Source organism: Sceloporus undulatus, chromosome 2 (assembly GCF_019175285.1).
Source record: "Sceloporus undulatus isolate JIND9_A2432 ecotype Alabama chromosome 2, SceUnd_v1.1, whole genome shotgun sequence".
NCBI classification, from domain to species: Eukaryota; Metazoa; Chordata; class Lepidosauria; order Squamata; family Phrynosomatidae; genus Sceloporus; species Sceloporus undulatus.
The window spans coordinates 269,461,860-269,485,464 of NC_056523.1; the positions used below are offsets into that span (position 1 = coordinate 269,461,860).

The 23,605-nt window shown below is 39.9% G+C and overlaps 1 protein-coding gene across 1 annotated transcript in view; it reads right to left on the reverse strand.

Annotated features, from left to right (window-relative positions):
• CAMK4 (calcium/calmodulin dependent protein kinase IV) overlaps positions 1-23,336 on the reverse strand; it is a 122,433-nt gene extending 99,097 nt beyond the window's left edge. The window contains exon 1 of the mRNA XM_042454916.1: positions 22,849-23,336. Within this exon, the coding sequence (XP_042310850.1) occupies positions 22,849-23,048 (200 nt within the window). The 5' untranslated portion in view covers positions 23,049-23,336. The remainder of the gene's footprint in view (positions 1-22,848) is intronic.
• Between the last annotated feature and the right edge of the window lie 269 nt (positions 23,337-23,605).

The window sequence follows — 23,605 nt, forward strand, 5'->3', positions numbered from 1 at the left end:
AAATAGGCAAACCCTCTTTTATTATTTTTAACCTGTCATGTAAACCCAAGTTCATTCTCAGCCTTAACTCTTCTGGCCTTTTTCCTACAAATATTGGTTACTAATTTGTACTCTTCCTTGATGATATGCCCATTCTTCTTTTCTTACACACCTCAGTACAACCAAACACAAATAGCCACCGTAGTTTCTCTGGATGTCTCCCACTTGTCTTTTTCATTGTATCTGTTTGCAATTATGTTTTCAGTATATTGCCTACAAGATGATCCCCTCCCAAGAGATACTTTTTAAATATTAAATAAGCCTACAGTTGTTGGGTAGCTGCACTATAGCAACAACCAAACCGTGCATAACACAAAAACAAAAATACAACTACTTGTAAATGATATTTCTTGTTTACATTACCTTCCTGACATATCTTATGTTATGTAAGATTATCTTACATAAATTAGAAATTGAGTCCTTGGTCACTAAGCAGTTATTCTGAAAGGCAGAAATACTGAAGGAATAAATAGATGGTGAGTTTCTAATGATACATGCTAATATGTGCTGCATAAAATTCAGATCAGTTTATAAAGACAATTTCTATGAACCCAAACCTAGAAATCATCAACATGGAAAGCTCATATGATCAGCATTATCATGGCCATAGACCTACTTCATACAAAACCAATGGGTTTCCTCTCCTGGCCATGAAATTTCTAGATGAAAGCAACAAGCAAAAATTGTAAAGAATAGTTATGTTCCTTGTGAAATTGTATCCACTTCTAGCGGTATACAAACAGTTCATAATTGTGTTTGGTGCTTTAGCTACACATGGCAACAATTATTGAATGACAATTGAATAACAATTCCACTGCTGTCACTCCACTTTTTAATGCCACACCAGGTGCTACTCATACAGTTTCAAACCTATCTTTATGATTTCAGGGACCAAAAATACACCTTGTTTCAAAATAAAAATTGAAGCCCTTTGGATTGTAATTTACATACCAAGTTATATCAATTTCATTATTTCTGTAATTCAAACAAAGCGTGTCAACACCTGTCAGGAGAGAAGAAAATGAGGTAAGTCCAATCCTAGATAGGTGCTGCACAGATGCCATATGTTGGATTAATGCCAAGCCTGCATTGCCATCAGCATACTGCTTTTATATAGCACAACATAATCATATTCTTTAGCTAGTTTTTCACACTTGTGAATATTGTACATTTTTGTGGGTTTCCTGACACATTTTTATCACAGCTGTGAAAGGGTGCCTTGAGGCAATATCTTGCCAGAGCCTTTGACTTGACAAAAGAATATAATTTGTTCCATTCCACTATATATTTCCATGGGAACTAATTGTTAGACTTTTTTTCTTAAAAGAATGGCTAGAAAATACTTGATAGGAGTCAAAAGGGCATTCTTCTTTCCCCTAAGTATGTTGTAATTTGGACAGCTTGTGTGCTCAGACACACAGCAATATGGAAGGGAAAGAGAAAGAAAGAGAGGCGAGATAGAGTGATGTCCATATAATATCTGTCTAGGGTAGAGAAAGAGAGAGAAAGGTCCCCCTCACAGGGAGAAGCCACTCCCAGCCCCTCAAAAATATGCATAACAATAGTCTCATTCAAGGGATGTTTCCATGGAGAAAATTCTGTAGTGATTCTATGGCTATGTCAAGGGAAGAGCCAAAGCCTTCTAGTTCACTTTGTAGTGTATTTTGTGTCATATCCAATGCCTAGATTTATTAGGTTTACACAGGTATCTTACCACAAGTGGGACCCACTTGTGCATCCTCACTTCCTTGCAGGAGTCCTCCATTTCAGTTTACCTATCTCTACCTGTTAGCCATACTATGACGATACTGTATCTACATGGAGCTCTAGGTGGCCATGCTATTCTTCCCCCTTTCCTCATGTTCTCATTTTTCTTTTTCAGTCAACATCCCATGTGTAGTAAATGGGCTAGGTTTTTTTTTAAGATTTCCCCCCTAAAGTTTTGGGGGTGCCTTTATTCGTATCTCCCCAACCATGTTGATGCTGCCTTCTTGATTCTTGTGGCTCCACTCTGATTACAGTCCTGTTGGTACTGACCAGTGAAGTTTGCTAGTAGAAAAGGTAAATATTAAATCTTTCAGGTACTTAAGTAATGCATATGCAAAAATGCTGACCAAACATAAAAAACACAGATACATGGGCAGCTTGGCAAGGTAACTGCAATGTCAACTAATTTTTTTCCAACACAACTTAACTGTTACCCAGATCAGAGCTTGGAAATTTTACTTTTTTAGACTATAGCTCCGAGAGCCAACGGTCATGGTATCCTGGAGATTCTGGAAAGTGTGGGCCCAAACATACAGGCCAAAATAAAGCTGCTTTGAGTCACATGGGAGGTATGCTGTTTAAATGATGCATGGGTCCTAAGAGTCCGGAAGCCGTGCCAAAGCCACACTCCAGTCATTAGGACTGGAGCGCAGCTTTGGCACATTTTCTGGCCTCTTAAGATGTGTGTGTCATTTAAACAGCATACCTCCAAAGTGACCCAAAGCAACTTTATTTTGGTCTGTCTGGTCAGGCCCTATGATACAGAAGTAACAAAGCAATAAGCCATACTAAGAACTTCATACTCAAGCCCATAATTGGTCCCCTTTCTCTTGAAATCTGCCCTTTGTCTAGCAAATTTCATAAGTGTAAGTATTGGGGGAAGACACACAAAAGACAGTAGTGGTTACAGTGTTGGTCTACAGGTGCGTCTACACTGCAGAAATAATGAGTTGAATATCACTTTAAGTGCTGTAGCTCCATCCTATAGAATTCTGAGATTTGCAGTTTTACAAGGTCTTTAGCCTTCTCTGTCAAAATGTATGTCTAAATTCTTCACCGAAGTATTAAGCTTCTGAAAGCTAGAAATTCGGAGACTGAAGGAGAAAACTAGAAATTTGGAGACTGAAGGAGAAGATTTTTTTAAAATAATATTCTTTATTAAATTTTACAAAGAGCGAAAATAAAATCCATACATCCTCCAGTCCATGAGTTTTCATATTGAAATTATATAAACAAATAAAAAAGTTTCCATCCCAACTGGATTCTGGGACCCAGGTCTATCTTCCAAGTCTGTCGTCTCGTTCAGAGCCTAAATGATGATTATCTAATTTGTCACCTCGCATTTCGTCTTGTTGTCTCATTTTGGTTTATCAAGTCGTAACATAAACTTCAATTTTTTCCCCCACATCAAAACTCTCAAATATATTTCTCCTTAAATTTTATAAAATCATAGAATTTGAGAAAAATTTATAATACAATAATACAATACAATTTAATTGATTACAATACTTTTATATATGTGGGATCCTCTCTCTTACTAAAAATTAACGAAATTTGGCATTTCAGTGAGTCAAACACGTCCAACAGTTCCCTATGATTAGAATCAAAAAAAGGAAAGGGAAATTAGTAAGCTTATAAACATGATTCTATCCTGTAATTGCCAATAAAAATTGTCCAAATGGGAGAGATATCATATTTTTCAAATATCAATTAGCATTAAATTGACTTCCCATTCTCTTTCTAGTTTCTTCAAAACCTTCCCCCATGTTTCCTTCCTTTTTCTTTGATCCTGATTTTGAGCTAAACACGAGAGTCTGCCCAGTTCTCTGTACTCGTTTACTTTAAACATCCAGTTCTCCCATGATGGAATTTTACTAGATTTCCATAATTTAGCTATTTCTGTCCTAGCCGCTGTTACTAAATATAATAGTATTCTCCAATATTTTCCCTCTTCTGAATTTAGCGTTGATGTTATGTTAAAGAGATATAATTTTGGATCCATTGGGAATTTTATCTCTAAAATATTCTGTATAGATTCATGAATCATCTTCCAAAACTTCTGGATCTCCACACAACCCCACCACATATGGTATATTGTACCCTTTTGAGCATTACATCTCCAGCACTTCCCGTTATTTGTCTTGAACATCTTTTTTAACTTCCAAGGGGTAATATGCCACCTGTTCATTACCTTCAGATGGTTTTCCTTTAAGTTTTGTCCTACCATAAATTTGTTTGTCCTTAGCCACGCTTTCTGCCATTCTTCCAAATTTATCACACTGCCTATATCCCTAGACCATTTGATCATATAATCTTTAACACTACTCTGCTCTAGCACCCTACTCAGCAATAATTTATAAAATTTCGCCATCTTATTTTTGTCGGGTTGCCATAGTAGTTTATCCAATTCATTGTAAGCGGGTTCAATACCTGTTGTTTTGTCATTGATTTTGTACCTTTGACTGATTTGGGTATAGTTAAACCAAGATAATTCTAAACCCTCCTCTTTAAGAGTTTTTTTTAGATTTTATGGTGGTTACCCCTTGATTATTAATTTGTAATAAATTTTTAGATGTCAACCTTCTCTCATATGAAGACCATCTCCCATATAACGCCTCCTGTGCAGATGTCCAAAGTGGCAGTTTAAAGTAAAATAGCTTTTGAATTTTTTTCCATGTAATTAGCAAGGACTTTCTTATTGGGTGATTGTTGAAATCGCGATTTGATCCTAACTTTCCATAACATAAAAAGGCATGCCAGCCGAATCTCATGTGAGTACTTTCCAAATTTAAGGTAAATTTGTCATCTAATCTGATCCACTTTTGAAGCCACATAAGGGAGCAGGCCCAACAGTAAATTTTCAAGTCTGGTAAACCATACCCTCCTCTCTGCTTAGAATCTTTTAACACTGGCCATTTTATTCTGGGCTGGAAGGAGAAGATTGTTTGGAGAGGTAGCATTCTTATTTGGTTGGTGGTACCCTCATTTTACACCCTTCCCCCAAATTGCTACATCCCTGGCAACTTTGCTCTTGGACTGGGAGAACTGGCTGGTAGCAGCCTTATGGGATTAACCATGAGGACTGGATATAACAATTGTCACTGGAATGCATAACAGTCTGTCTTTTCAATGCATTGAGTTGGGAGACATTAGAAGCTGCAACTCTGAAACATTCCATCAGAAATGGAATGTTACTACAGTGTTTAAGATCTCTGGGTACTAATGGAATGACCTAAAAGGCCTCTGTTGCTTCCCTCCCCTCACCACCAAATCAAGTACATACTTATGTAGAATGTGAACTAGCAAACAATGCTATCAAGAACTTCCTTCAAGTGCAGCTTTATGAAAGCACACACAGCTGAAGCAACAAAACATTTTTTCACTAATTCTTTATTATATCTCTGAAAGACCAAGCAGATTCCAAGGAAACTGGGATCACAGATCAATAGTCTACTGTTCTTGTGTCACTCCAAATGTTGCAGACAGTAACTCTCATCATTCATCACCATTGGTTATGCTGATGAGGATCTGCAGGAGGATTTGCAGTTCAACAACATCTGGAGAACTACATGTTGTCTACTCAAAGTCTAGCATATGACATTTTAACACTGTTGTAGTATCTAACACAACTCTCTAAAGGGAAGGAGATTTGATTGCCATGTCACCCCTGCTTAAGGACTTACTTTTGGTAAGGCTAGGAAGGCTACTTCCTGATGCAAAAATTATCTTTTATTGCAAAATATTTAAACAAAATATTTTTCTCAAAATTGAGATGAAATGTGCTATATATATATATTTTTTTTGCTTCACTTATCCCCATTTGCAACAGTAAGCTATATATACATGCATCCCACTTTTCTGCAATTAGTTGGGGGTAGGGGGGACACCTCAGGATCTCAATAAGTCAGAAACAACTTGAAGGCACACAACAAGAACAACAAAGGTGTTGGGGAATGAGACCCAGGAACTTCACTGCACTGTCCCCATTGTAGTTAACACTGTAAACCTGCAGATCACAGTGTAGGTGTTTTCAGTTTGCCTTCTGATTTAAAAAGGGTTCCACACAAACAATGCCTTAGAACCTTTAAAGAGTTTCCCATTCAGATAGGTTCCTCACCTGCTGTAATTAATAGGGGCAATAGGATGCTAGCACATAGTATGATTTGGTGCTTCCCTCTTAATGGCCTTTTCCTTTCCTTGATCAACAAATGATTTGGTGCCAATACTTTCCAACCACTATGCCTTTTAAGAGAGGGCATGTCCCAATAGAGATGCAAGATGCAGTTTGGTTCTGTAAAGGGGAGGGGGAGTGCTAAAGAATGTAAAAAAACAAAAACAAACCAAGGCAGGTTCCAGACCACCCAAAAGTACGTGCTCGGCACGTACTAGGGTTAGGGGCGTCCGAGCACATACAAAATGGTGGCGCCCATTCTACATGGGTGCCGCCATTTTGCCGTAGAGGACGCTTAGTGTCCACATGTCGCGGCACAGAAATGACGCCGCAAAAAGAACCCGCTTTTTGCGGGTTCTTTATGCGTCAGGGAGTCACGTGGTTTGTCCGCTGCGGTTCCCTGGCGCAGCAAACACCGGCGCCGGCAGACGGCCCAAGGTAAACTGATTGTGGAGATTGGCTGTCAAGGGGACAATAATTTCTTAAGCTTTAGGAGACTGGCTTCCTTAACATTGGCACTATGTTTAAAACCTCAACCATAGCCAGCCCCGATCCAATGACAACATTGCTCTGAGCCAATTAAGTTTTACCACAGGATTCAGGGAGAAGAATGCAAGTATGACAACCAGCCACAGACAGTAGAGGTGCTTCCTTTTTGATATTTATAGATCCTCCAAGGCCTTCTTACACTATTTCCCCAAGGGGAGATATAGCTACATGTGCACGTGAGTGTGTGTGAACATAAAATGAGGCCATTGCTCTTGCAAATGAGAATTCTACCTCCAATGAAATTTCCATTCAGCCTCCAAATTTTTAATACTACCAAGAGTGAGACATTACAAATCATTCATACCTAGAACTCCTGTATTTACTGTGTTTGCAGTCCCTTGGTTACTCCGTCTGACCCTTTTCTTTGGATGCCTGAACTCTTTTGCCAAATGCTGTAAGATTTAAGTTACTGCTATATTAGCAATGTGGGGACTGAAGAAAAAATTCCCTGGGGCACAATCCTTATTGTGAAGCACAGTGCCCTCATTTTATCTCCACTATAAGCCTGTGGGCCACATCCAGCCTATCATGTCCACTAGTCTTTTGTCCAGAATCCAGTACTAAGCAAAATACAGGTGCAAATGCACAACATTTTCAGATTGTTACCCAGATTAACAAGTGTTAAACGTAATAATTCATTAACATCCATCCACCATTATATTATATACTGATCAATCTCTAAGGGCTTGTTCATCCACTTATTAATACAGTAGCAAGAATGAGAGTTCCCTATAGAGCTGGCCCAGTTTTACAGTCTCCTCCAAAAAGTACTGAAGATCTTGTACTAGCTGATAAAACAGTGAGAATGGTTGCAGCTGTTAACTATTCAAACAGTTGCGCAAGTAGGAAGAAATCAAGAAAATTGTAACTATGGCAGCCAACTGAGGTTTTGCAAGCCGTGCAGGGAAGACATCTAATATCTTAATGAACTCAATAGGAAGCAAAAGAAGAGAAGACACAGTCGGCCCTCCATATCCATGGATTCTTCATCCACAGATTCAATAATCCACGAGTTGAAAATATTCCAAAAAGATGCACATTTCAAACAGCAAACCTTGATTTTGCTAGTTTATATAAGAGACACCACTTCACTATGCCATTGTATTCAATGGGACTTGATCATCCACAAATGGGGGGGGGGGGAGTGTCCTAAGACCAAACTCTAGCAGGGCCCACTGTAACTCATAAGAAAATAAGAAAACCACCTCTAGTATCTAGGATGTGCTAAATCCTTTTAGTTCTCCTTCCAATATTTTTGGGGCCAGGGAAATGATACATCACATTTACATGTTTCCCTAAAACGTTCAGTGTGTCCAGGCTACAAGCACAGATAACCAAATGAAATACACATGGTGGAGAGTATATAGTGAATAAACAGATAGGAAGTGTTCCAGTTTGACAGAACTACAGTTTGTTAACTCCCCAAACATCAGAATAATGTAAAGAGAGTCCTTTTAGAATATTCACTCTGGCACATTCTTAAACCAAGAGTGGGATTTGTGATACGTTGCTTACTCACTGGCACCAGGTTTTTCTCTCAAGATAATTTCCTACTTTAACTATGAAAAAGAAGTTCTAACTTGGTGACTGGGGATGTATGGAGAGGTTTCCTTCTTAGAGCAGAAACAATAAATGCCTCAGAAGAACTTTCTTCCATTCCTTTTTATTAGGTGATTAATGGTTGTGGTATTATGTGGGCAAAAATCAGGTTAAATAAAATCATGGCAACTGGATTTTTCTTTTTTAAAATTAAAGATTTACTGAAATTTATGTTTATATCAAACTACAAAAATAAAGACAAAAATGTTATATTTCACAGACGGATGAGTAGAATAAGTTAAAATGTGTAGAAAAGATGTAACAGTTTGAAACTCCAGCTTCTGCACAACTATTAAAGGTACAGCAGCCCTGTGAACCCATTTATTCCTTTAATTAAACACTGGGCCCGTACAGACAGGCCAAAATAAAGCTGCCTTGGGCAGGGACGTAGCCCGGGGGGGGGGGGGTTGGGGGGGCCGGACCCCCCCTCCCCTAAAAAAAAGAAAGGGGGTGTGTGCTGCCCCGCCCCCCCACACCCCCCTTAATATGGGGGACTCAAGGCGGGCCCCCCCCCCCCCTTCCTAAAATCCTAGCTACATCCCTGCCTCGGGACACTTTGGAGGTATGCTGTTTAAATGATGTATGTATCCTAAGAGGCCAGAAGTTGTGCCAAAGCTGTGATCCAGTCCTTAGAATTGGAGTGTGGCTTTGGTGCAGCTTCTGGCCTCTTAGGACACATGCATCATTTAAACAGCATACCTCCAAAGTGTCCCGAGGCAGCTTTATTTTGGCCTGTCTGTACGGGCCCACTGATTCCCAGCCTTTGGTCCTGCAGCTATCTTATACTTCAGTTTTTGTACTTTTATATCCATAATTGCTTTCTGAGATGGTGCATAGGTTCACGTGAGTTGTCTTTGCATTTCATGAATACACAGTGAATCAGAACCTGCTTAGCACAAGACTTGTACAGAGAAAGACAGGACCTGAACAAATCTCTATACATCAATGTCATTTTTCTTAAATAATGAATTATTTAGGATGTTGTGTTTCTTCACCAAACAAATGTAAAAGTTCTGTTGTACAAGGAGATTGTGAAGAACCTTTGGCAAAAAGAAAATAAAAAAGAGCTCAGCTTCTCTGAAAAATTAATGGTAACTGCCTACATAATTATCCTATGCACATATGTGTATATATTTCAATAATGACTGGCTTAAGGGAAAATATTGCCAAGTATCAGACAAGAAAATCTGAGTTAAGTTAGAAGAAGAAAAATGTTAAATTGAAATACTTCCATTACCATGAGCAGAGTAAAGCTGAGTTTTCTTTATTACATTATGTCACATCATGAATAGTTTTGCAGTTTAATACACAGCTAATGATAATTCAGCTAATCTTAAGAACTGTGCACATTAAAACACATTCAACAGTACAGTCACATTGACTCTTACCTATTAATTTAGGCCATAGTTTTTCTTCAAATACTGATTTCTTACACTGTTCCTAATGCAGTGGTTAAAATGAGTCATCAGCTAAGTCACAATTAAAAAGAATATATCACTTAAAAAGAATATATCACAGTCTTCTGTTCACGTTTGTTATCTGAACAAGAAAATTGATGTTAACTACACATTGTGTTACAAACACAGAACGGTGCACTGGTTTTTAATCTTAATTGTAAGCAGGGAGAAGGATCCAGATCAGGACCATACTGCATGGTGAAGTTACTGAGAGCCAAGGGAAGCTCTTTTATCTAACCTTAACTGATACATGAAGGGAATGATATTTGCAAAGATCATGATGGGAAAGATTAGATCTCTACTCCCAGCATGTTGCAGTATTGACCACAATACCTTCTTACTGTTCATTGCAACTGTGACAGGGCTGTACACTATGCATTTCACATAGCAAGTCAGGTGACCCTTATGATCTGACATCTGCAACATTTCTAACGGTTGAGTACAAGATGGAATTTTTACAAGTCAGAAACTCTCTTTACTAAACAGTTCCTAAAAGTGTAGGAGCCCTTGCCTCCTTTTCCATATTTTTAAAATTAATCTGGGCATCCTACTAACATGGAGAAAAAAGACATTGAACCATGATTTTGTTCTGTTCTCTGATCAAGTGGTACATGCACTGCTTTCAACTATGGATTTATAGCTCTTGCAGAAACAAATTCACACTCAACATTATTAATCACCTTTGATAACAACTTTAGTCCTCCTGAGTCATAGATTCAGTGGTGTGTTTCCACTTTTCAGAACCTGTTCACAGTTTCAGGGCTTTCTAGTCTTTGCCAACTCTGACTTAGCACAAACACATATGGCTGTTTTCAGATCCTATTTCAGCAAGACATTGCCTAGTCTCCTGTGTACTGTTCAGTTTCTACTGTTGCTTTGCCTGAATAATTTTAAATTTTTGTCCTCCTTCCTTTCTTCCTTTCTTTTTTGCTGCTCCTGGGTTTTCCCTTTGCTGCTTTCCACACCTTCAGAACATGTCTTGTGATTTATCTTTCCAGCCCCTCTGCATCACCATCACTTATTTTCCTTTTAAGAAAAATATCCCAGGTCTCGGCTCCATCTGCTTCACAACAAAGCTCCCATCATTCGTACTGCTTCTTGAACTGTTTGGACAGATAGAAGAGAAACAACTATGCTTGTCTTTGTCCATTATTATTATGTCTCTTTTTTCCCAAGCAGCAACATCTCATTGCTCCAAACACTGCCAGTTTTGCCCTCTGTTCACATGGACCCTAATCTGACAAATACTGTTTAACTCTTACATTTTGGCACTTTAAAGCCAGTCTAGAAAGCTGTGTTAGTGTAACGGTATGGGACAGCTTCATTATAGGTGGAGCTCTTCTTAACCAAAATGCTATGAACTGGAAGGTTTTTGGATTTTTTAAAAATTTTGGAATACCTGTATTTGCATATATACACATCTTGGAAAAGGGACCCGTGTATACACACAAAATTCATTTATGTTTCATATGCACCTTACACATATAACCTGAAGATAAATTAATACAATTTTTTTAATAATTTGGTGCATGAATCAAAGTTTGTGTACATTAAATCACTGTAAAGCAAAGATGCCACTATCTCACCCACTCATGAAAAAAAGGTTTGGTTTTTGGAGTCCCCCATATTGGAGAGACTCAACTTGTACATGGTTACCATTGCCAGATGCAATTATACCAATGCTATGCAAGGAAAACCCAAAGAACACAGAGCTGGGAAGTATGTGGAACATGATACTGATAACCGAATATAATAAAACATTTTAATACTAGCAAATGATTACTTAGGGTAGAACCAGATCACAAGCACCTTCAAGGAGAACTGTTCTGAGCAGATACAAATGCTGCCCAAATTTGAGCTTCCAGGCGAATATGGAAGGTTGAAGCTGTTCTCTTGCAGGGTTCCAAAGAGAAAGAAGCAACCACAGTGTGTTTACTGAGAGGAGGCACCTCTTGGTGGCTATTGTTTTATCAGATTAAGATAAATTCAAAGGGCTCCATTAACTCATTAGTTGCTGTAGAGATCACAAAAACCAACCATCAAAACAACAAGAAGAGGCTAGAATTCCACCATGCCCAGCTGTCAACTGCAAGCCTGAAGAGCTGGAAAGAGGCTCTTTGTGGATAGTAGACCCAAAAGTTTTGCTTGCTTTAGTCAACTTCTAGTTTTAATTTTTGCTTCTTAACATCTGTAATTAAAGGAATCTTGGATTTAGCTGTGATACGGACGCTTAGAAACAGTTCCCAGAAATGGCGCCCTCTGGAACGGAACGGGGACGCAACTGGAATGCCTGGCGGCAAAGGCGGCATTCCAATGTGTGATAAAATGGGGTTCTTGGCCCCATCCCATTCTGTGCGCACCCGCGCACGTTCACGTTTGGAACGCACTGGACCCGTTTTAGGGGCGGTGCAATAAACTTCCCAGACTCTCAGCCCCAGAAAGCCCACTCATAAGTTCACCTTAGGGTCACCATAGGTCAGAAATGTCTTGAAGGCACACAACAACTACAACAAAAATGTAGATTAACTTGGGTTTAAATGGTGCAGTCACGGGCTTGGTTTATGTATACAGTTGTTTGAGTCTGTAAGATAATTAATAAATGTTTTTATTATGAAAAATGGGGTTAAAGGAATTAAATAGTCTTGATGTGAGATTGGTTCATTTATTAATTTTGATATTTGTGTTATGAAGATGATTAACAAATATATTTTATTTTTTGAACAAAGAAAAAATAATTTTGACTTAATAAAATATAAGGTTCTGACTTGAGGTAACATTATGGGAAAAGCAAGAGTTATAGAATGTGAATAATGGACTTGTTTAATTGTTAATCTCAATGCTTAAATGTCACATTTTAGGGAAGTGAACAAAATAATTGGAGAAGTCTATTGTTTGGGCTTTGAAGAGAAGAAGATCATTTTGTTTCAATGGCACTAATTATTATTAACTATTATTAATGGATAGGCAGCTAACCTTTTATTCACTTTCTGTAAGACTATTATTTTACATTATATGTTTTACATTATATGTGTATTAGTGTAATACTGATAAGATTATAGAAAGAAGTGTATTTTTGGTTTCTTTTTGATGGAGGAGGCTTAATTAAGATTTGGTTATAGCAGCTGAGAAGAAGGGTAGAAGTCACTTATTTTTCTTGCTAGTCTTTCTTATCTTTTTTACTTTTTTATTCTTTATTCTCATTACTTTTTTCTTTTTCTTCTGTTCTTTCCCTATTTTTTCTATCTTCTATGTAGGATGTATGGTACTGTCTTTATTTTTACAAGTATGTAGATTGTTGCCTTTATTTTTATTTTGTGGTATATAATTTAAATAAAAAATACTCTAAAACCCCAACTGTTACCCAAATTAGCCTCTAAATCCACATCCATTATTTACATTGTTTTAATACTTGCTTTCACAATGAACTCTTCGATTGATGTGAGTGCTACATGTACATATATGACCATATCAAGATGAAGAGCTGTGATATTCTAGCTGCATTTATGGTAACACTTTCATTCATTTCATGCTAATATATTTTGGTGTGCCCAGAAGAGGTATTTGATGTTAATGGCCATGCAGCACAGTTCAAAATGACTCCAATATATTAAGAGTAAAATTAAGCTTTGTGTGGATTTCTTACCAGGCAGGTGTTATTTGAGAGAGTGCTTATAGTATGACGACTTTCCTTAGACCTTGCAATACAGACAATAAACGAAGACTTCAAAGCTTATTATTTAAGTTCTATTTAAGCATCTTCTGGCAAAATTCCAGAAAGTGACATTGAATGGAGCTGACAAAAAGAGCAAGGCTGTGTATTTTCAAGCTCTTTAATGATCACCCAGGTTCCATTAATGTGCATTACTACTACACTTCGCACTTCAACTATCATCACACCACTTTTCCAGCTTGTGAAAGAGAAGTCATTCACCCACATGCCGATCTCAGATATTCTCCTCTATAATCCTGCAAGTAACATAATCTCATAATGAAGTGGCAGGAAGCAGCATAATAGTGTGCAACTCCTCTTTTGCATGACGCCACTGTTTCCTACCACCATTCTCTCAGTCCATTGAGGAAGGGGCTTTTCTATCTGAGGATAAGGGTAACCTTTTGTCCATTTGCTTGAGGAACTGCAACCCATCATCCAGCACTATTGGACCTATAAAGTAAACAACTTTCTGTGAATTTTTTTGTGGGTTTTTCGGGCTATATGGCCATGTTCTAGAAATTTTTCTTCCTGACGTTTTGCCATCATCTGTGGCTGTCATCTTCAGAGAATGCTTGCCTGGAAAAAGTGGGTGTATATATACTGTGTGAGCCTGGGAATGCAGGAGTGATTTGCATGTGTATTGTTCTGTGCTGATGGCTGGCCTCAGGCTGGGAGGCTAATGCAAAGGAGGATTAATGTCTGCTAATTGGTGATCATTATCTGCTGGGAAAGCCCCTGACTCTGAGTGGTTTCCCATCTGCATTTGCTGAGTCCTTATTTTGCTATTTTCAAGAAGAAAAATTTCTAGAACATGGCCACATAGCTCGAAAAACCCACAAGAAACCATGGATGCCAGCCATGAAAGCCTTCGACTTCACAACTGTCTGTGAAGTCGAAGGCTTTCATGGCCGGCATCCATAGTTTTTGTAGGTTTTTCGGGCTATGTGGCCATGTTCTATAAGAGTTTCTTCCTGACGTTTCGCCAGCATCTGTGGCTGGATACCAGCCACAGATGCTGGTGAAACGTCAGGAACAAACTCTTATAGAACATGGCCACATAGCCCGAAAAACCCACTAAAAACTATAAACAACTGTCTTCTAATTTAGCAATTTATGTTTAGAACCAGCTTAGCTGAGCCTCACTGATGTTTATATGTACCTTGTTTGTTGTTGTTTTTTCCTAATTAGTAGTAGTAGTACTGGTTTTATTTACGGTAGGTATTTTTCCTAAAATGGAGACTTGGAATTTAGCAATGTATGTTTACAAAAAGCTTACAAATTAAGATCCATACATATGAATTAACTATAAAAATAGCTAAATATTTCTTTCTCAAATTAGTAGTAAATACTTCTTTTGGCCTGTGGCATTCACAAGAAGCTTGAGCATTGCAGCAGTAATGTTTTTTTTTCCTCACTGCTTTCAAGAGGAACTGGGGGAAAGCAGCCAATTCTTTACACTGAAGAATGGCAACAGCTAATACCTGAAAGGGTTTTCCATTTTGGAAAAACCTAAAATACCCTTGGGTGCAGCTTACAGTTGCAGCCTCTCCCATAGGAAAATAAAATTATAAAAAAGTAAATGCAACTGCTCATCTGTACACGTGTTAATCCATGTCAGCATTTACCATTCTAAAATAACCTGTTGTCCAACATTACTTAACTAACAAAACAGTAGGTTGGCAACTAGCCAAGCGGGAACTCTAATGAGGCCAGAAGGAACCAAGAACAATATATCTCTATTTGGAAAAGAAAGGACAGGATTGTAGTGGTTGGAAACTCACTTTTGAGAAGCATTATGCATTAGCTCAGCATAGGCCATGCTGGCTAAGCATAATGGGAGATCTTGCCCAACACTTTTTTAAGGTACCAGTTTGGAAAAGATTTTGTGATCATGAAAAAACTTCCAGTGCTCACAGAACCCTCTGACAACTGCCCCATGTTATTAATCCAGGTGCGCAGCAATGCCACCTCATGAAGCATTACTGAAAAAAACAAAGTTACGGAATCATAGAGTTGGATAGACCACAAAGTTTATTAAAGACTATAAAGACCTTGAGAGTGAGGAATTATAAATCCTGAGTGCTTTTATCACTCCTCCAGCAGAAGAAAACAGTCTCAGTGCTTTTAGGAAGATATCATAAACATGATCTGCTAGTAGCAAATGGGCATCAGTAGGGTTATGATGTACGGATAGGGGAGAGTTTACTATTTCTGAGGCTGGTGTTAAATGTTAAGGTAAGGAGAGGCACATAACCTCCCCATTCAAGAGCTTGCAGATCAATAACCGTGTATTGAAAGTGTATTACACTGCATATTACTTATCGCTCTTATGTTGCTCCCAGACTGTGGAAAGTGTCCTCACTCTTACTAATTCTAGGAAAGACAGGAAGATACCTCTCTTCAAATTGGCCTTTTCAATTTTTCTGATGTTTTTAATGGATATTTGATGTAATCTCAAGGCCAGTTTACCATATATATTACAATATTACAATATACGCTTGGAACAGTGATTTGTGTCAAAACAAACAAACAAATACAATATTTTGATGATTACAATAATAACTGTAATAGTTTTAGTGATTAATTTGTTTTTCATGTTTTGTTTTATTAGTTTGTTTTAATGATATTAGCTGCCTTGAATGTTATTTTTATTGGCAATATGAGGTACATACTTATGTTATACATAAGTCAATCTGTAAGTAAATAAATGAGGTTATCATATAAAAACACTGAAGAGATTTTAGGAATCTATGTGCATCCATGAGCCCCCAAAAGTGCACTTTTTAAATTGAGTTCTCATCGCAGGATGGGGTAGAAGCACAATATTAGAATCTAATATTAGCATTAGAATAAGAAACGAATATTAGAAGCCTCCTCAAATCTCCCAGCGAATATGCCTGCTAGGATTCTGTGAACTGTAGTTAAAAAAAATAATTTTTCCAAGCTTTTGGCAGAAATCAGGATGAATACACATTTAATCCAGTAATGATCTGTCCATGAAAGGAAAATCAGTTCTGGTTCCCATATCCATTAAATACTTGCTTACAGTTGCAAACAGAAAACCAATCAAGGATATGCACTGCCACATGGGTCAGGTATAATCTGATAGACATGCATGTGTGTGCGTGCACGCACACACACACATACCGGTGAATGTGGAGCATGGACAAAAGAATCACAACAGTAATTCCATGAAATCTACTATATCCTATCCATATTTTTTGAAAAATTTAAAAGTATCTGGATTACTTAGAAATTACTACATGTAGCTTTTAAAATCACAATTAGACCTGGAAAAAATGGCTTTGGTGATGTTTATTGCATGACGCCACCTCTGGCCCATAGCTGCTGCATCCCTCAAGCATGGTTAGGGCATTCCTTTTCACTGCCAGAAAAAACCCATCAATGAGCTCACAATCATGCTAGTCCTCAATTGTGAAATGTCACTGCTGAGGCAGTTGTGTTATTGGCAGTCACTTGTTGTTAATGTCACCTCCTCTCCCACTGTCCCCACTGCTCGTCCCTCTTCCCAAGCAGCCTGATTACCTTATTTCCCTCTTTTTAAAAAAACAAAAAAAAAACAACCTTTAATTTGCAGTAGCAGAACTTCAGAATTTAATGAATAGCTGAAAATAAAAATAAATAATTAAATTTAAACATCAAAAGGCATGCTGGGTAAGGCATAGGGCAGGGAGGTGGGATTAATGGCGAGTCAAGAAGAGAGTGCAATGGCAACAGCCACCCAAGGCATATGTTCTGAAGACATGTGGTTTTAGCTATTAAACAAACAGGTACGATTCTGTTTTCATTGACTAGCGTGACTGCAGTGAGAATGGAGACTGTGCAATGAAGGCCTTAGATATTTGATACTCAAGCTGAATGGAAGCTCCTAAAACAATGGTCCCCAATCTTTTTCCAGCTACCGCCCCCTTTCCTCTTGGGTGACAACCCTAACACACACGCACATGTGCGTATTTCTTGATATCAGGTATACTGTTCTACTGCTGATTCAAAACAACAGATCTAGGCAGATGCTCCCTTTGTACCCAGTGACCCTGAGAGCAGCAACTGAGCATCTGCATGAATAGCAACTGAGAAGCCTCTTGCCTATGCTGGCCTTGTAGAAAAGGCTGACCCACTTTGGGAATCACTGCTCTAAAAGAATATATTCTCATTTTAATACTGTATTGGCTTTCTACTATGGCTCTGTGCAGTAAAGAAAGAGGAGTGTTTTGAATTTTGGCTTGTCTGTGATTTGGGGAATGTTTTAAATTAGATCTTTGGGTATATTTTCCATTTCTGGAATGTACTGGTGAAGTGTTTGCAAAAGGAGAAACAGCTAGCAAGAACTGACTTCACTGTAGCTCAATAAAATAGATGTACACTCTGAATCCTTTACCGCTGTTCCAGAACTCAGTGTTCTTTAAATATTAACAGCATATTATAAATATATAGGCTTAAATTATGAAACATGTAAAACATTAAGATATGAGCTATGGAGATCTGCAAACCTCAGCCATGAAACTTTAATCTCTCCTTCAATTAATAAAATAATCTGGTTTTCCTAGGCCAAGCAAAAAATTAAGTATTGTAACAATTCCTCCCCATTTTTTTACAAACGGTTTATTGACTTGTGTCAATTAATATTAACTGTGTCAACAACCTATATGAACACATCTTGTCAAGAAAACCTAATGACAGGGTCACCTTAGGGTTGTCACAAATCAGAAACGGCTTGAAGGCATACAATGATAACAACAAAACATATATGACAGGAAACTTTGCAACCAAATTGTTTATGGGGAGAAAGTATTTTGTGAGCCTACTTGTAGACAGTAGTTTCTCAAGAACAAGTATGGAAATCACGTGGCTCACCAGCTATTATTGTACTGCAATACCCAGTATGACTCACCATTGGGTATGATGAGACCTAAAGTCCAGAAAACCTGAACAATCAGTCCAAATACATCTCCAAAATCATCTGGAGGGGCAGATGATTCTAACCCCTATTCTAGGATCTTACTCAGACATCTCCATGTTGCCTAGGGAAGTGAGTGAGGCACAGTGAAGCACCGGAAGAAAAATGGTAAAAATTAAACTGAAATGAAATAAAACACCTAGCATACCATTGACCATGCCTTTGTTACATCTGGACAACTGAGCTTTCAACCCTGATTTCCGTGGACGCCAGCTACCACAGTGCTGTTGCTAAAAGGAGCAAAACATGAAGAACAGTATACAATGAGATATCCGCAGGGACCAGTGTCAGGATAGAGATGGGGACACAGGTGCAATTTGCCCAAGTGGCTGTTCCCTGAGGTCCTCATCCTTTACTGAGTAAGCAAGTGAAAAATTGTGTGGATTATTTCATGAAGTCTCTGAATACATATTTTCTTGAGGTGTCATGCAGTAACAAATATTATCAGCTAAAATTTTTCAGATTCACCCTACTAAACACATTGCATGGCATGGAAGACTAAGGAAGGAAATCAACGTATCACCTGGATGCAAAAGATAATTCTTTTGCATCCAGATGATACTTTGTTTTCCTTCCACACTCTTCCATGCCATTTTCACATCACTATTTTTATTCATTGGGAAACAGCCTTTACTGCAAAGGTAAGCAACATCTGGCCTCCCAGATGTCGCTGGATTATAACCCCCAGCATTCTTCACCATGTTAGCTAGCACTGGTGGAAGTGGCAATCCAATAACATTTGGAGAGCCACAAGTTATCCAGCCCTGGCTTACAAGCAAGAAAAAAAAAGTATTCCATTCAAGACTCCTTCTACATTTGCATCAAGGTGTGTTAATAGGAAGCTCCCATGATAGCAGATTCTCTCCCATATCAGAGGCCGCATCCACATCGGAGAAATAATCCTGTTTGACACTTCTTTAGCTGCTATAGCTCAATGCTATGGAATTCTGGGAATTGTAGTTTGTTGTTACACCAGAATTGCACAGCATTGGGCTAAAGCAGTGTCAAACTGCCGTGTGGATGCAGCCTTGGTGGGCAGTTACTATGCTTATAAACCCAACCATTGTTTACAGAAAATACCAGATTTCCCCTTCTAGCTAAACCAGATACTTGCATTTTCATGTCCTTTCCACAATTAATTAAAATCTTGCTCATTGACAAACAAACTTCTGGATGAGATGGGCCAGGCAGAATATTAGTCACTATAATAAGAAAGCTATGCAAGATTATTATGTTTCTACCTCTGAACCACTGACTGCTTAAACAGCTAGATGATATTTTTATTTTTATTTTTAAAAAGCTTTAGGAACGCAGAATTTTCAGAAATGCTTTGTCAACATAAACACAAATGTTCTGTCAAGCCATAAGTATTCAACAGCTGTTACCACTGAATAATTATCCTCAATAATGCTGCTCTTGATATGGTATTTGCAAAACATTTCTTTACGTTTCTGAAGATGGGATTGCAAGTTTAGCCTCTTTCCAGATAATTAGTGCAAGGCTGTTCGTTTCTTAGAACCAGGGCATTGGTTTATTCTTCTTGCTTTCACCTGTTTTAAATGATTCATTCTTCACTCTCTAGCAACTGCTGGCAGGCCCACAAGGGCAAGTTAGCATTTAAATTTAGTATTCGGTATTATTTGCCTTATGGAGGAACAGAGAAGTTTTAACATGACTGAGAGAAAACTGTTGGTTAAGATTTGACACACACACAAAGCGAGAGGCAATCTCCATCTCTTGTTAAGAGTGCCACAGATGCTGCACCTTTCAGTACTGCCTCTCAGGCATATAAAGAAAAGGCATGGAGAAAAAGAGGAAAGGGAGATGGATCTCATTGTTTTCATCCTTGTTTTTCCCTCAACATAGAGAGGGGAAGGAAGTGGTGGAAGGATCTCACCTGGACAGAAGTATCCAGGCACCAGGTCCACTCAGGTTTGCTCCCCACAGTCAGCAAGTGCAAAAGAAGTGCATCAGTCAGGCCTCCCAATTGGCAGGGTGATGCCACAGTGACCCAGATGTCCACTCTGAGGACATCTGGCACTGCAAAATGTAGGGCACTCAAGAAAAATGGAGGACAGGACCAAATATAAGCCAGCAACACTCACAGAAATGTAAATGCATGTTTCTTAGGTCCAAAACACACTGTGGGAATAATCCAGTTTGAAACTGCTTAAACTACCCTGGCTCAGGTGCTAGGGAATCCTGGGAATTGTAGTTTATTTTGACACCAGCACTCGCTGACAGAGAAGGCTAAATGTCTCACAAAACTACAGTTCCCAGAATTTTCTAAGGCCTCATTCCCAGTTACAAATAAATCAGTTTGCGATCCAAATCGATGGATCAATTTGACAGCGGAGCATGGTTCACACTGCATTTGCCCCAATCGCATTTTCTTGTTGTAAAACAACTCACTTCTAGTTCACATTGATCAGTGATTCAATTCCAAAGGGGCCCTCATCAGTGGACAATCATCTGATCACATCATTAAAAAAATCAATTCCAATCTGCATCCCATTCACAGTTGCACTGAATCAATTAATTGCAAAAGACGCAGAAAAAATGAGCATAAAAAAGAAGCGCGTTAAATGGGTCTAGTGCATGTCCCCCTTCTCCAAACCGCTGCAGCAGTTCGGCTTGAGTACACAAGGGTCATTTAAACCACTTCGAACTGGTTTGCAAACCGGTGTAAAATGTAGCGGGAATGTGGCCTAGTATTGAGCCAGAGCAGTTAAAGCAGTCTCAAACTGCATTGTGTGTTTTGGATCTTTTAAAGGTAAAGGTAGTCCCTTGACATAGATGTCTACTTGTAACCAACTGTAGGGGGTGGTGTTCATCTCCGTTTCTAAGCCAAAGAGCCAGTGTTGTATGAAGACTGCTTTGGTGGTCATGTGGCCAGTATGATTGCACTGAACGCTGTTATGTTCCCACTGAGAAGTGGTCCCAATTTATTTACTTGCATTTGCATGCTTTTGAACTGCCAGGCTGGCAGAAACTGGGACTAGTGACAGGAGCCCACCCCATCATGCAGCACTTGGGCCTCCAACTGCCAAGTTTCCAATCTTCCGATCATCAGAATTGCTGTCTTAACCATTAAGCCACCGCATCCTGGATCTTTTAGTCATGTTAAAAATGGAAGGCATTTTGAAATCCCTTCTGGACAGAAAGTTGAAATGTAGGCCATGTCCTAGACAAGGAGGACATCTGGCTACCCTGGGTGATGACAACCCCGGCTCCTTCCCCTCCAACTTGCCCTCCTTCAGCACACCTACCATGTCCTGGGGAAAATCTTCCTTTACCTTAAAGCTGGACTTGAAGGCCCTGTCTCTTTTGCCCTGACGCCCAGATGGCCCTTTCAATCTAGTCACCTTTGGGAAATCCCAGCATTGGGAGGGACTCCCAAGGGACAGACAGTCCAACCCCCTGCCATGCAGGAAGACACAATCGCAGCACTCTGGCCTCAGTTCAAAAGCTTTTAACCCTCCTCCTCAGCACTGGAGTCAAGCCCAGTCCTCTCCCAGTGCTAACTAGGAACGGCTCCTCTTTCTTTGCATGGAGTTTGTCACACGAAGGAGTTTATACCATGAATATCCCAGGAAAATCACATAATTACATCAAATGGTTTCATGATGTTGCACAAAAATGGTCACAAAGAAGCATTAACATGCATTTTTTTACTTTTGGGATTTCAGTGACAATGTATTTCTGATATCGCTTTATCTGTGCGATCGTGTGTGATAGCCATTTGCGCAACTGCTCACCATTTCCGCTTTATTTGCAGGATGCTTGCAATGCACTTTAACCTCTCTTTAACGCCAAAACTGGCCCCATGGTGATAAAATCTCTTCTGACAAGCCTTCCCCAACTCGCTTTCTTGATTAACTAACCATTAATATGGACCCCCGTGTATAACATCCCAGGATTCCTGTCGTCTTACTGTTACTTTATTGTTGGATACTATTTTATCATTATGATTGTTCATTGGGAATTTGAAGGGTTGCATTGGAGAGAGTTGGCTGGAGAGCTGCAGTTGGTTGGCTAGAGAGTAGAGGAGGGAATGAATCCTTTAAAGCAGTTGAAAGCAAGGCTGCGTCCACACTGGAGAAATAAGCCATTTTGGGATCGCTTTCACTGCCCTGGCTGAAGGGTATGGAATTCTGGGAGTTGGAGTTTTTTGTGGGGTCCGGAGCTCTGGACCCCACAAAAAACTCCAACTCCCAGAATTCCATACCCTTCAGCCAGATAGAGTTAAAGCGATGTCAAACCGGGTTATTTCTCCAGTGTGGACACAGCCAAGAACAAACCAATGCACCTGGTTCTAAGGAAGAAACAATCTGGGAAGAGGTTATGAGCTTACATGCAATCATCCCACCTTCAGCAGCCTTTTGCAAATGCCATCTCAAGAGCAGCCTTGTCAAGAGCTATCTGCATCTCCCAGAATGCCATAGCCTTGAACCCTGGCCATGGAAGCGGTGTGAAACCGGATTGTGTGTGTCTCCAGTGTGGAGGCTGCAGTAGCAGCAGCAGCAGCCGCCCTCCCTGTCTCTCTTCCCCATGATCTTGGCCATCATCTCCTTACCGTCCCAGCTCGGCTTCCAGCTCGTAGTAGTGGGCCAAGGTGTCTCGGTTGGAGCCCTCGATCCAGTAATCCGGGGAGGAGGCAGCGGGGCCGAGGCGGGTGGCGGCCGGGGGAGAGGCAGCAGCCCCCGCGGAGGGGGCTGGCGAGGAAGGCGAGGAGGAGGGCGAGGAGGAGGAGGAGGGCATGGTGACTTTGAGCATCCTGCAAAAGAGGAGGAGGAGGAGGAGGAAGAGGCTGGCGGTGGCTGGCTCTGCTGGGGCTCCCGGTCCTCCTGGCTCCTCCTGAGGCCAGCCAAACTTCCCGCCCAGCAGCAGCTGCACCAGCAAGAAAGGGAGAGCCAGCAGGCCGGCTGCGGGGAGGAAGGAAGGAAGGAAGGAAGGAGGCAGGCAGAGCGCGCCCCTCTCTCTAGCTCTCAGGCTTCCTCGCTGGCTTCCTCGCCCACAACCACACACACACACTACACACACAGGGACCCTCCTTCTCTTTTCCTCTCTCTCTCTCACACACACAGAGGTACCCTCACAGACACACACACACCCACACCTACCCAGCCACAGTCACACTCACACACACTGACACTGACACGGACTCACACCCACACCACACACCCACTCTCCCCTCTTTCTCTCTCTCACAGACAAGCTTTCACACACCCACTCACAGCTACCCACCCACCCACACCACCCACCCACTCACACTCTCTTTGTCTCGTTCTCACACACACACACAGACAGACATGGACTCACACCAACACCAC